This window comes from Mesocricetus auratus, unplaced genomic scaffold (genome assembly GCF_017639785.1).
Source record: "Mesocricetus auratus isolate SY011 unplaced genomic scaffold, BCM_Maur_2.0 Super-Scaffold_100013, whole genome shotgun sequence".
In the NCBI taxonomy this organism is placed as follows: domain Eukaryota; kingdom Metazoa; phylum Chordata; class Mammalia; order Rodentia; family Cricetidae; genus Mesocricetus; species Mesocricetus auratus.
In genome coordinates, this window is record NW_024429196.1 from 16,558,628 (window position 1) to 16,573,296 (window position 14,669).

Genomic DNA, 14,669 nt, shown 5'->3' on the forward strand with positions numbered 1-14,669 from the left:
TTCTTTGAGAAAATCAACAAGATAGACAAACCTTTATCCAAACTTACCAAATGGCAAAGTATGAACATGCAAATGAACAAAATCAGAAATGAAAAGGGAGACATAACAACAGACTCTGAGGAAATTCAGAGAATCATCTGGTCATATTTTGAAACGCTGTACTCTACAAAATTTGAAAATTTAAAGGAAATGGACAATTTTCTGGATAAATATCATTTACCAAAATTAAATCAAGTACAGATAAGCAATCTAAATAGTCCTATAACACCTAAGGAAATAGAAGCAGTCATCAATAGTCTCCCAACCAAAAAAAGCCCAGGGCCAGATGGCTTCAGTGCAGAATTTTACCAGAAATTCAAAGAACAGGTTATACCAATTCTCCTCAAAGTATTCCATGCAATAGAAGCAGAAGGGTCTTTGCCAAACACTTTTTATGAGGCTTCAATAACATTGATACCCAAGCCACACAAAGACACAACTAAGAAAGAGAACTTCAGACCAATATCTCTCATGAACATTGTTGCAAAAATACTCAATAAAATACTGGCAAATCAGATCCAAGAACACATCAGAAAGCTCATTCCAGGGATGCAGGGATGGTTCAATATACAAAAATCCATCAATGTAATCCACCATATAAACAAACTGAGAAACAAAAATCACATGATCATCTCACTAGATGTTGAAAAAGCCTTTGATAAAATCCAACACCCCTTCATGTTAAAGGTCTTGGAGAGATCCGGGATAACAGGAACATACCTAAACATCATAAAAGCTATATACAGTAAAACAACAGCCAACATCAAATTGAATGGAGAGAAACTTAAGGCAATTCCTCTAAGATCACGACCAAGACAAGGCTGTCCCCTCTCCCCATATCTCTTCAATATTGTACTGGAAGTTCTAGATAGAGCAATAAGACAACAAAAGGAGATCAAGCGGATACAAATTGGAAAGGAAGAAGTAAAACTTTCACTATTTGCAGATGATATGATAGTTTATATAAGTGACCCAAAAAAACTCTACCAGGGAACTCCCACAGCTGATAAACACCTTCAGCAAAGTGGCAGGATACAAGGTCAACTCAAGAAAACCAGTAGTCCTACTATATACAGACGATAAAAGGACTGAGAAAAAAAGTCAAAGAAACATCACCCTTTACAATTGCTACAAACAACATAAAATACCTGGAGGTACCACTAACAAAACAAGTGAAAGTCCTGTATCAAAAGAACTTTGATTCTTTAAAGAAAGAAATTAAAGAAGGCACCAGGAAATGGAAGGATCTCCCATGCTCTTGGATAGGTAGGATCAATGTAGTAAAAATTGCAATCCTACCAAAAACAATCTACAGACTCAATGCAATTCACATCAAAATCCCAGCACAATTCTTCACAGACCTTGAAAGAACAATTCTCAATTTTATATGGAAAAACAAAAAACCCAGAATAGCCAAGACATCCCTGCTCAACAAAGCAACGTCCGGAGGGAGGCATCACCATCCCTGATTTTAGGCTCTATTATAAAGATATAGTCCTGAAAACAGCTTGGTATTGGCACAAAAATAGACAGGTAGACCAATGGAATAGAATCAAAAGCCCTGAGATTAATCCACAAACCTATGAACACCTGGTTTTCGACAAAGAAGCTAAAATTATACAATGGAAAAAAGATAGCATCTTCAACAAATGGTGCTGGCATAACTGGATATTGGCATGTAGAAGACTGCAGATAGATCCATATCTATCACCATGCACAAAACTTAAGTCTAAATGGATGAAAGACCTCAATATAAATCCAGCTACACTGAACCTGTTAGAAGAAAAAGTGGGAGGTGCCCTTGAATGAATTGGTACATGAGAGTGCTTCCTGAACATAACACCAGTAGCACAAACACTGAGATTGACAATTAATAAATGGGACCTCCTGAAACTGAGAAGCTTCTGTAAGGCAAAGGACACATTCAGCAAGACAAAAAGACACCCTACAGATTGGGAAAAGATCTTCACTAACCCCACATCTGACAGAGGGCTGATCTTCAAAATTTACAAATAACTCATTAAGCAAGTCTCTAAAACACCAAAGGATCCAATTAAAAAGTGGGAGACTGAACTAAATAGAGAATTCTCAATATAGGAGTATAAAATGGCACAGAGACACTTAAGAAAGTGTTCAACATCATTAGCCATTAGGGAAATGCAAATCAAAGCAACTCTGAGATATCATCTTACTCTTGACAGAAAGGCTAAAATCAAAAACACCAATGACAGTTTGTGCTGGAGAGGATGTGGAGAAAGGGGAACACTCCTCCACTGCTGGTGGAAGTGCCAACTCGTACAGCCACTGTGGAGATCAGTATGGAGATTCCTCAGGATAATGGGACTTAGTCTACCACAAGACCCAGAAATTCCACTCTTAGGCATATACCCAAAAGACGCCCATTCACACAACAAGGATGTCTGTTCCACGATGTTTGTAGCAGCATTATATATAATAGCTAGATCCTGGAAGCAACCTAGATGCTCCACAACTGAAGAGTGGATAGAAAAAATGTGGTACATTTATACAATGGAGTACTACTCAGCGAAAAATCAAACAAACAGTGGAATCTTGAAATTTGCAGGCAAATGGATGGCACTAGAGGAAACCATTCTGAGTGAGGTAACCCAGACACAAAAAGACAAACATGATATGTACTCACTCATATATGGATTTTAGATATGGATCAGGGGAGTGGCAGCCTACAATCTTAGTGCCAGTGAGTTTGAGAAACAGGGAGGTTCCCAAGAGAGATGCATGATACTCCAGAGAAGTGGAATGAGGCAAGATCTCCTGAGCAGATTGGGAATATCAGGGGAGGGGAGAGGGAGCTAGAAAAAAGAGAGGGGGATAAGAGGAGGGGAGAAGAAGGTATGGGGTGCAGGAAGATTGAGTCAGGTAAGAATAGAGAGCAGGATAAGAGATACCATAATAGATCGAGTCATTATTGGCTTGAGGAGAGAGCTGACACTAGTGAGATCTCCAGAGATCTACAAGGATAACACCAACTGGCAAACTAAGAAATAGTGGAGAGACTAAGTTAATAAGCCCCTCCCTGATAGTAAGGTTGATGACTACCTTATATGTCATCCTAGAACCTTCATCCATTGACTGATGGAAGAAGAGACAGATACCAACAGCTAAACACTGAATTGAACTCCTGGAACCTAGTGACAGAGATAGAGGAGTGATGAGCAAAGGGTTCAATACCGTGATGGTGAAACCCACAAAGACAGCTGACCAGATAAGGGGGAGCTCTTGAATCCCAGACTGATGCCTGAGAGGCCAACAGGGGACTGATCCAGACTCCATGAATATAGTCTCAGTGAGTAGGCCACAGAAATCACTGGGGCCTTGGTTAGTAGATCAGTGTTTACCATGGTTTATGAATGATCGTTGAGAGCCCATTCCACATTGAGGGATGCTCTCTCAGCCTGGACACATGGGGAAGGGCCTAGGTCCTGCCCTGGATGAAGTGACAGACTTTAGAGATCCCCCCCAATGAGGGTCTCACCATCCCTGGGGAATGATGTGGGGATTGGATGGGGGGGGGCTGGGGGACTGGTGTAGGGATAAGGGAGGAGGGGTGGGAGAGGGAGCTGGGATTGACATGTGAAGCATTCATGTTTCTAATTTAAATGAAAACATTACAAAAAAGAAAAATTAATGTATTTTATAGTGTGGATGTGAATTGGAAGCCATGGAAACTTCTGTTGTCCATGTGTAGAAGATCTCAACATGACATGCCAAAACCAGAACCCGTAATTTCTCCCTTGCCTCTACTTGTCTCTTCTGCCTCTTCAAATGGTACCAGACAAGTCTCTGTTACAGAATAGAATCAAGTGTAAGAAGCTGCAGAAGAATTCAGAGTGTAAGGGTTTTAGAAGTGATCTAAGAGTCTGTGTAGATAAAAAATGAACTGGATCTGTATAGAGAAGGAGCTGCTGGAGGAGCTGCTGGTGGAGCTGAAATCAGATTTGACAGTGAAACTGCAGAGACCAGAGGTATAAAGGCAAACCTGGGTCCTGAATGGAAAATGTTCAGGAGCAGGGTACAGATGAAGTTCAGGGAACAGACCTGATCAAGTCCAGGTCCAGATGGGGTGAACAGGTAGTTGGGTAAGCAGTTGGGTACCTGTGTCAAACAGCGGGGGACTGAACCAGGTCAGGGAATCCTTAATCCTTGACCCTTGATCCTTGACACAATGCAGGTATGAAATTCTAGGCTTGCATGGGCCATTCCGCCACAGTGTTAGGTAGCCATCAGTTATGAGGGCCTGGTGAGAGCAGTACAGTCTTGCTCAATCTGGTGTGCCCCATAAATGTTTGAGTTTTCCTGGTATAGTTTTAACCCACACATGTGCCTCCAATTTGAATTCTCCCTAATGAACTTGTAGGCTGGCTCCCTTTCTAGTCCCAGGAATGAGACATTAATCAGTGTGTGCTAGATGAGTGATTTCTGATAGATGGTGTGTCTTGGGGTTCACCCAGGAGCCACAGTCAAAATGTAGTCAGAGGTTTCTATAATGGAATATGAGGGCAAGACAGAGCCTGAAAAGCCAGTATTACATTATGGAGTGGTTTGGAGTAGGACATAGCATGGTTTCAACAGTTGCAGTGAATTCTTAGCCCAGATTCTGCATCAATTCTTGCTCGCTTAATGTGCATTTTAAAAAATCACACAACAGCCATACTTATATGAATTTTTCTTATTCTTATTTAGAGGCTACATCCAGTATAAGTCAATTTAGCAGATTAGAGCATATTGCAAGAGGGTGGAGATTCAGGCCTAGAAAAAAGAACCTTTGAAATTATTATCATTGAAATGACTGTTCAAGCCAACTGAAAGCATCCCTCTGAGCAAGGCGTATGGAATTTCACCTTCTGCCTAGTAGCAGGATTTCTGAGACATATAAGCCCAATTTTTAGTAGGCTGAGTTTTTTTATTATTTTAATTTTAAAAAGCTTGTTTTACATGTCAATCCCAGTTCCCTCTCCCTCCCCTCCTTCTGCACCTCCCCTACCATCCCCCCTCCCCAGCCTCCCACTCTATTGTCAATTCCATCTACATAGGGGATATCTAGAGTCTGTCATTTCACTCAGGGTAGGGTCCAGGCACTCCTCTAAGAGTCCAGGCTGAGAGAGCATCCCTCTTTATGTTATGGACACACGATGTCTGTTTGTATTCCAGGGATAAACACTGATCCACTGCTCAGGGCCCCATAGGTTGCCCACGCCTCCTCACTGACTCTCACATTCGGGGGGTCTGGATCAGTCCCAGCTGGCCTCCCAGCTGTCGGTCTGGGGTCCAAGAGCTCTCCCCTGTTCAGATCAGTAGGCTGGGTTTTTAATATCTCATTTCTGTATACTGGTTGAGATTTATCTCTCTCTTTTGTAAAATGTGCTAGGATAGTAGTATGAATTTATTTATTGACAGCTGAGGAGGAAATAGGCTAAGGGGAGTCAGCTATGCTCCACATGGCCCAAGGAGATTTTGGAGATGCTGAGATGCTGTTATCATTGTACTCTTAGTTATTCATGTTCCATATTGCCAAATTGACGGGCCCTCAAATCCTTTGCAAATAAAGTTTGGGATTTTTAATAAAGTTTGATTTTTAATATCCAAAGTGGAGCTTAAAAATAGTGTCAGTGTGATATATAGTGTCCTCCAACAGTCAAGCTTGTACCATTTCTGTAGGCTTTCTATAGTCCATGAGACATCAGCAAACTGTACTCGGACAGGTGTTCTTGTGTGTGTTTAGGTTTGTTCTCCTGGAATGAAGCTGTTAGTTATCCTTTGCTGTTTTAAAGCTTCCAAATTTGGAGGTGTTTTATTTCTGCAATGAAGTTGCTTAGTGACACCTTTTTAAGAATATGCCTGGTCATTTGGAAAGGTTATGCATTGCTTAAGGGTGGTATGGTTCAGTTCTCTTCCTGACAGGGTGAATCTGTCGTCATTCATATCCAGGAAGAAAAAGAAAGGGTCTTCTGAGCTACTTCATGGTAAAGGAAGTGAGTGCACCTATCCCTGAACCAACCACATCGAACCAAGGATGGGGTAGAATGATTTATTTAAGTCCCATAAGGTCCAGAGACTTGGGCCAATATTATATAAACCCAGGGGTGTAGAATGGAAGTATAGTAAGTTGCAATAATCAAGAATAACAACAATTTCATAGTAACTTCGTTGATAGTCATCAACTGAATTATATAGTTACCAATAAATTTTCAAGTTCATCATTGGAATATAGAAGTTTCCTTAATCTATTCCTGTACTTTTTCTTAATGCAGTTTGGTAGACAGAGCCTCCTGATTATGTATGAATATGTTACTGCACATTATACTTCTATCTCGTTACATATAAATAAAAGAATAGAGTCTAACCCAATTCCAGAACATGTAGACATGATGTCAAAATGACATCATGCTTTTGTCAGCACCATTTTGAAGTGATTGCAGAGCACTGTGTGTTTTCTTTTCTACAGAAGGACTATAAAAGAGACCTGGAGACAGAAATTAAAGGGAAAGGAATGCAGGTCAGTGCAGATACTCTGGATGTTCAGAGAGCTAAGAGGGCATCCGAGATGGCCAGCCAGGTAAGGATGGTGTGCACACAAAGTCTCGCTTGATGGTCCTGGAGGACAGTAAATGTCACTTTTCTGTTAAAACACACAAAAAAGCAGCATGGTCCTACAAAGTTAAGCAAAGAGCTGAGATATTTTCTGTTCTTTTAGAAGCTATACAGGAAAGACTTAGAGAATGAAATTAAGGGAAAAGGAATGCAGGTGAATATGGATATCCCTGATATGCTTCGAGCCAAGAGGGCATCTGAAATCTACAGCCAGGTTGGTAGAAGATGAAGACGATTGCACTAATACATGCTAATTCTGTCACTGTGAGTGAGTCTTTTTGATTGACATATTCCTGGACATATTGCCTTCAAAGTTAGAGCACTTTTATTAAGATCCTCCCTACAAAACTTGACTAACATTACTAACTGGAAGTCAGTGGCTACAAATCCAACATAGGAGCCATTATGAAGTTCCAAAGTTCCAATGGGCCCCCTTTATTGAGGTTGAGAACATTTTGAAGTTATTTTAATTTCTAACTCTATTATATACTTGCCTTGAATATTCTTTGTTCATACAACAGAAACATAATACAAATATTTTATTTCCATTTCTCAACTCATATAGCCTTCAATAAAATAAAAGAAAAGCCTGGGTGTAAATAAGGGCAATAATATTCTCAGAAGGATGAATATTACATGCTTTCTCTCATACAAAGAACCTGGATTTAAGTACACACACACACACACACACACACACACACACACACACACACACACGCACACACAGGCACGCAGGCACGCAGGCACACGTGCACACAGGGGTGGAGACTGAAGGGAGGCGGTGTGTAGAGGAAGGCACTGATGGGAAGGGGGAAGAGGAACCCAGTGGGTGATAATGGGAAATGAAAGACATATACTTCTTTTTTTTTAAAAAAACCTAAAAGTGAGAAAGATAATATCTCAAAAGAAACTATATATAGAAGAACACGTTGCTTATAAAATCTGATTTGGATTAAAAATATGCATTATTTAATCATATCTTTGCTATACCTGAAAAGTATATCCCAGTGGAAAAAGTAATAGAGGAGAATGAAAAACATGACATTGTTCTAGAAGCATGGAGTTAAACTTGACTAATGAACATTATGATGAAAGTAGTTTTTACCCCAATTGGGCACATTTGTTCAAATTCTGGTCAAAGCAAAGCAGTGTCCATATCAACTGCTTCAGGTGAGAGTATGGAGGTAGAGTAGAAATGTGGGAGTACCTGTCTAATCCTCAGTCATCTACCTAGGCCTGTGCAGCAGTTGGGATAGTCCTAAAGTCACAGGTTCTGTCCCTTGTTCCTCATGCCACATGAAGGCAATGAACTTGGAGACACTGGCTGTAACTACATGAACTGAGTGCAAATCTTAGGCAAGGACATGGGGCAGGCAAATGAACGCATGAGTCAGTGAGGAAGGGTACGATGACAGCTCCATTGAAACACTTAACTTTGCTTAGTAAGGGGCTCTACACCATATGGTTAATACACAAACTGGAGTGCCTGAGTTGAGTCTCACTTCCCATGCTTGCTAGCTGGTACCTGGTACCTCAGTTTCCCAGACTGACAGTGACACCTCTTTGTGGGATTGACTGAATAAGTGAGTGTGGGTTCAGTATTGAAACGATGTCAATTACATCGTAACATTATGTGTTCTGGTATGAAGGATAAACCCAGGTTTTATTAAAGGAAGTCTTTGTAACTCATTTACTGGAAAGGAACTTGAGATGTTTAACAGCATAAACTACAAAAATCATAGCATGTTTTCCTTAGCCACAGATCTTTAGCAAAAGCAGCAAAGGACTCATTAATCCAGAAGCTTGTAACAAGGTAGATGTAGGAAGTTGGGCCACTGCAGAAGTGCTGGAGATACTGTGGAGGAGACTGAGTTTGCTCACACATAGGAGAGGAAATCCCAAGTTTAGAAAAGACATAGAAGTCTATCTTTTTGAGGTTTCTGAATGGTCTGGGCGTATGATAGCCTGCATAGAAGTGGGGTTGCTATGACTACGGTTTGCTCACACCCTTGATTAATGGTAGTAACAACAGCTGCTTTGAACCTTAAATTGTAAGTTACAGCCAGGTGGTGTGACAGAGTTGGAGGGAGCACCATATCCCCTCCTCTGTCCACATAGAGATTTCAATTTATAATAATTTTGCATTTTTAGAAAAAGTATAAAGATGAAGCTGAGAAAATGCTTTCCAACTATTCCACTGTGGTAGATACTCCGGAAATTCAGAGAATCAAGATAACACAACAAAACATTAGCAATGTGAGTAATTGCTATATGCAGAGCTTGGGGCTAGGCCTATTTCAGATTTTGGAATATTTGCATGTGTATCATAAATTATAGTAGGGATGAGAAGTATGTCTAAACATAAAAGTCACTTGTGCTTCATGGACCCTTTGTTCGCACAGCCTGAGATAATTCCATGTGTTATTTTTAGTGCATTTGTGCTATGACTGAAACATCACAGGAGTTGGGTGTGGAGTTTTCCACTGGGGGCTGTCAGAAAGTTTTCATTTCAGATACTTTGGTTTGGGATGTCTGATTTGTATTTTTTTCACAGTTGAAATAATATGTTTGTTTGTTAATTCTTGTAGCTCTGGGATTATATCTAGGTTCTTGTTCAGGTTAGGTAAATATTCTACTAAAGAAATAGATCCCAACAACACCCCAAAATGTTAAAATTTTTAAAGGATGCCTTTTTTCTAATTATCTGATTTTTTCTTTTATTACTTGTATTTTTCATTACATGAATTTATTTCTTCAAAGTAAAAAATATTCTCATAAATTCCAATTGTTTTGGAATTTCAAACCCAAATTTTGTATTAGGTACAAATGACAGGTGTTGACTGGATTCTAGGTCAGGAAAAGTCTTAATCTTCCACACTAATTTTACTGTAAAGGTGAAAGTAAACATATGATGGGAATCTCCTCCTGATTGTCACTGAGTTTGTCTGGACAACACACCTAGAGATTGACTAATTTAAAACCGACTCGTAAACTTCCCTGTTTTCTTTTTGAGTAACAGGACTTGTCTGTGTACTGTTAAGAAAGTAGGCCTCTGCTAATTGATAAATGTATAAACTTGAATTTTGTGATGGAGTGATCTAATGAACCACACAGTCAAATATGGTAATGTAGAATTGGCCCAGTCATTTAGTACTTAAGCACATCAAAAAGGCAAATGCCACTGTGTTTGAGGACCTCTGGAGCACTCTCTGCTTCCTACTTAATTGGCTGACTCTCACTCTCAGGACAGGCAGACTGGTACGACTGGGATCTGCCTAAGAAGCGTCAGGCTGTGCCAAGAGATGGGCAGTTCCCACTGGAAGGGTCAGAGAAAAGGCTGCTCCTGACTCCTGTGATCTATGATGTTCCCAATTTTCATCTCTTTCAATTGAGTTCTTACATCACTCTTCAGTCTCCTAGGTGCCCATTGAACTAGCCAGTGTTGGTGGTGGGGACCATTCTGTCTTTATGTGACTTTCTAGGGCCACTGTTTTCCTGTAGAGAACTGTGTTGTTTTGCTTTGTGTTTGAAAGGGGTAGAAGTAGATGTCCGGGGTAGAGAGATAACTCAACAAAGAGGAAGGTGAGGAAAATACAAGAGTCAAGGCTGATAATGTTGATGGAATGTTTTCTTAGGACACAGTGAGGGGACTTCTGTATTTGGAAGATTAGCAGTGGTGTGAAACCTTCCTTCTTTTGGGGTTAGATGCTAACTGCTGAATGAATTTCTCTAACATATGCTTTTTCTCAAACACATATATTCCATATACCTATATCGTCTATATCTACATCTGTCCACATATATTTTGCTTTTTTGAGACAGGGTTTCTATATATAGCCTTGGATGTCCTACCATATATTTATATTTGAAGCAGGAAATTGCAGATTGCCAATTTATATTCTTAGAGCAAATAATCTGCCCCCTGATAGGGTACTCATCATACCTTAGAACAAATATTAACTGGGCAAATTACCTGCCCCAGCTAAGCTACTCATCATGCCTCAGAACAAGTATTAACTGGGCAAATATTCTGCCCCAGCTAAGATGCTCATCATACTTTAGAACAAGTATTAACTGGACTAAGAGTTTATGAGATTGGATACCAAAGTCGGTATTTATTATTATAATAGACTATTTCCTTGATTCATGTAATATTGCTGTCATAAATGAAACTAGTATTTACTCTACTGTAAAACCTGAGAAATAGTCTTGCTTTGTAACAGGCAGATCCAGGACTTGAATTCTAATAACCTTACAGTTCTTATTTTCCTTTTCCTGCTATGAAGGTGTCTTACAAAGAAGGAGTAAGAGCTGGTACAGCCCTAAGTAACACTCCAGAGATTGAACGAGTGAAGAAAACCCAGCACAATATCAGTTCAGTAAGTTCTGCACAGCACTAATTGTCCTTTCGCAGAAACAGGGGTTACATGGGTGTTCTTATTTCTTTCCTCAGACGGTCACTTTTTGTCTTTTATTCTTCACTTTCCTGAAAGATGGTGTCATCAACCATCAAAGGTCTAACTTCCAGAATGAAAACTGCCCCTTTGTTCCCCTTCAGCCTCAAGCTCCATTTCATTTCATTTAGAACAAAGAAAAGAAGACATGGGTCGTTTTAATAAAAATCTAGGATTACATTTAACCTTTTGGACAGAATTTTAGCTGTGTTAAATTTTATAGAGAACGGATACCTTGAATATTTTCCCAAAGGAATTGTACCCCAGCAAAATGATCAAAGGTCTCACTGTTTATTTGATAACTGAAGTGGTATAGATTTGGTTTTTAATGTAGCACCAACTCATTTTTGTCCTGTGTCAATCACATATCTGAGCCTTTTAAAACACAGTTCTGTGCCCATATTTCTATTTTTCTGGCTGCATTTCCCTTCTACTTTCTCAGCAAAGAAAAATATATCTGTTGAGTATAAAGTATAAGGAGATCTTGCCCTATTATGCTTTTGATTCTGGGGAATGGCAAGAGAGGTGTTTAATGCTGTAGGAGAAATTTCTCCCATTTACTGCTTGGCATGAGCAACAGATAACCTTTGTCCTTCCAGGAGGGAGGGTGTTCATCTGTGTGCATTTCATGGGTGTGAGAAATGATTCTTTCCTTAACATTCATCCCCCGAACCATCTCTTCACCTCTAGTTTTGGAGACACAACTTTCCAGAACTTTCCTTGTGCTGTCCAAATAGACTGCTTTCAGGACATGCATCAGGGCTAACCCAGAGTTAGGTGGTATCCTGAGCACGTGACTGGGTGTGGTGGCCTATGTTGGAAAAGGAATTCCAGGAGGGGGAATATGATGTGTACTTTAATAAAAAAATTATAAAAATTGTTCAGAGTGCTAGTGCACTCAAATATTTGTGCCACGAAGGAAGTCCTGTCCTGAGGATGCCAGCTAGAGAGAGGACCTGGAGGTGGAGACCTGGATTAGAGTGAATGACATTTTGTTCTGTTCAGTGGGAATCTGAATCATGCTCCCCTTGAGTCTGGCAGAGAGGTTAGTTTGGGGGAAGATAAGTAAAATATTACATCCCTTCACTTGGCAATGCCAATGTCTGAAATGCACCCACCAATGTCATCAGCTACAAATGTTCTATAGTGTGTATGATGTCTTGTCATTCCCCTACAGGGAAATGATTGTGCTATTTTCATTTAGAGTCTTGAAAAACAAAAATGTTCAATTTTAATTTTGTTGGGCTTTTCACCCTAAGAAAACCATACAAAACAGTGCAGTATGTTATCTTTTCTCCTCCAGTCTTTTCTGTCAAACAGTAAATGCACAGTTCTGTGTCTCTGAGGTTGGGCCTTAACCCTCTACTTAATATTCAAATGGAAACTTGGCCTTTCAAGATCAGCCCGATCTGTCAAACCAGGAGGTGGTTCACTAACATTTCAACATCACGACATTTTCCACCTCTGAGGGCAAGCCTTTTTGCTATTAGTTTTCTGTGCTAAGATCTGTTTTTGAATTTCATTAGAGGAAACCTGTCTCCATGAACTTTCCACTTAACTATTTTAGGTCTGTGTTGAGACTGGCCTCTTTACTCATCTAAATCCACAGATATATTAAGATGGGCGATACCTGAGACTTTGAGGGACTAGTGGTCTATGCCAGCCTAGACATCAGCTTTAAATATTATCAAGTGATTTCTCAAACTCATTTGGTGTAGATTTATATCTTTGTTAAATTTAAGTTTGCACTTCCTGTTCTTACATAGGTAGGTTCTCTTTGCCTAGTGTCTATTCTTCTGTGAGTTTTAGTTATAAAATGCCACCTAAAAGGGAAGACCTTACTCCATGTATTATCATATTTCCAGTTGATTTTCCTCTAAGTAGATCTACCTTAAGGGGAAATTCATGGATGGAATGAATGTCAGGTTACAGGGTTCGTTAGTGACTTCTTCCCATGGTGTGATCAAACAACTGACAAGAATCCACATAAAGGAGGACAGATCATTTTGGCTCCTGGTTTTAGGGATGACAGTCCATCATGGTGGGGAATACTTGACTGTGGGTTACTTAGTGGCAAGGGAGTGTGGAGCCTGCATATATCTCAGCGCTTCACCAGGAAACCAGAACCAGGGTGCTGGTAATTCTAGTCTGCAAACCCCAGCTGAACCAGTTACTGCCCGTGTGTAAAGGTTTCCCAGACTCCCAGGACAATGTTCTATTTGATTACCTGTTTGCTCCCAGTCAGATATCAATATTTGCAAGACTCAGGATAATTCAATTTGATTTTTACCTTTAAATACATGTTAAGTTCTAATAAACACATTAATAAATAGAACTGCTTCTCAGATAGAAAATAATACAACATTATATTAAGATAATTTCAAAGGCATGTTGTATATATGCTTAATTATAAAGCTTCTGGTTATAAGCAATGTTCATTTATATTAACTGAAGGATGCATATAGTGATGGATAGATATGAATTTATTTGTATTTTAGGATAAAGAACCCAGAAAGCATGAGAAAATAAGAAGCTGTTTCCTACTAAAGGGAATATAATATTGGCACAAAAATCAATTATACAGCAGTGACAATTGAAGAATTCTTAACTATTTTAAGCTTTGGGTAGAGTAAATTAACTATATTTTAAAATAAATTATTCAGGTGAAATACAAAAAGGAATTAAACATGCAACAAGCATTTCAGATCCTCCCAAGCTAAAGAGAGCTAAAAGAAAACCAGAAGAACAGCAACATGATCATATTTCCTTAAGTGTTTTTTCTGTGTTATTGAAATACCATACATGATGGGAGGCACAGCACCTGCACAGGTGAAATCTTGTTACAATGAATGCCACTGTGTGGGGTCATTCCTTGGAAGTGGAGATAACATTCCATACAGCTTTGTGTCCTCTATTATGTGCTTCTTGGGCATCTTTTACTGAAGGTCTGTTTGTGCTCTAGGGGGGAATTCAGTGAGTGAGACAGACTATAATGGGCTGTGGGTAGTCTTAAGGCCTCTAGGCATGAATTACTATTATGCATTGTCTTACATACTGTCACAGTGATTTGTATTTGTTGACTAATTACTATGTTTTGAATATCTAACAAGTACTATCTTTTTAAGCCATAAGCAATAATTGCAAAGTGTTCTGGAAATGTGGAGGAGGAATAGTATGTCATGGGGGGGCGACAGGGCGGGGTGGGGGGTCAGTCTTGGAGAAGGACCAATACTGGAGTCTTATCTTAGAGACTCAAGAATGATTTCAGGCTGCTTTTATGAAGAAGGGTCTTCCTGGTAGGGAAAATTGGTATTTTCAGGACCTAAGCCTATTCAAGGGGGGAGAGGACCTAAGTGATGAGTACTCAGGATGAAGGGTGGCAGGAGGTGAGGGTGGGGCAGGAGTTGCAATACCAAGCATAAGACAGTATTATGGAGAGTCCCTATAGTGTGGCTCATAGATCATTCAAGGAAATGTTAACAGTTCCAGTATTGCTCAGTCTTTGATTTAGTGATTAAGTTGTTTTACTCACAATTACTTCTCCTC

At 39.7% G+C, this 14,669-nt stretch overlaps 1 protein-coding gene across 3 annotated transcripts in view; it reads left to right on the forward strand.

Annotated features, from left to right (window-relative positions):
• The window catches only part of Nebl (nebulette), a 356,567-nt gene that overhangs the window by 301,976 nt on the left and 39,922 nt on the right, over positions 1-14,669 (forward strand). The window contains exons 20-23 of one of the 3 annotated variants that reach the window (XM_040755446.1): positions 6,524-6,634; positions 6,773-6,883; positions 8,821-8,925; positions 10,956-11,048. The exons of the other annotated variants lie outside the window; for them this stretch is intronic. Of the exons in view, the coding sequence (XP_040611380.1) occupies positions 6,524-6,634; positions 6,773-6,883; positions 8,821-8,925; positions 10,956-11,048 (420 nt within the window). The remainder of the gene's footprint in view (positions 1-6,523; positions 6,635-6,772; positions 6,884-8,820; positions 8,926-10,955; positions 11,049-14,669) is intronic. 3 annotated transcript variants of the gene reach the window in all.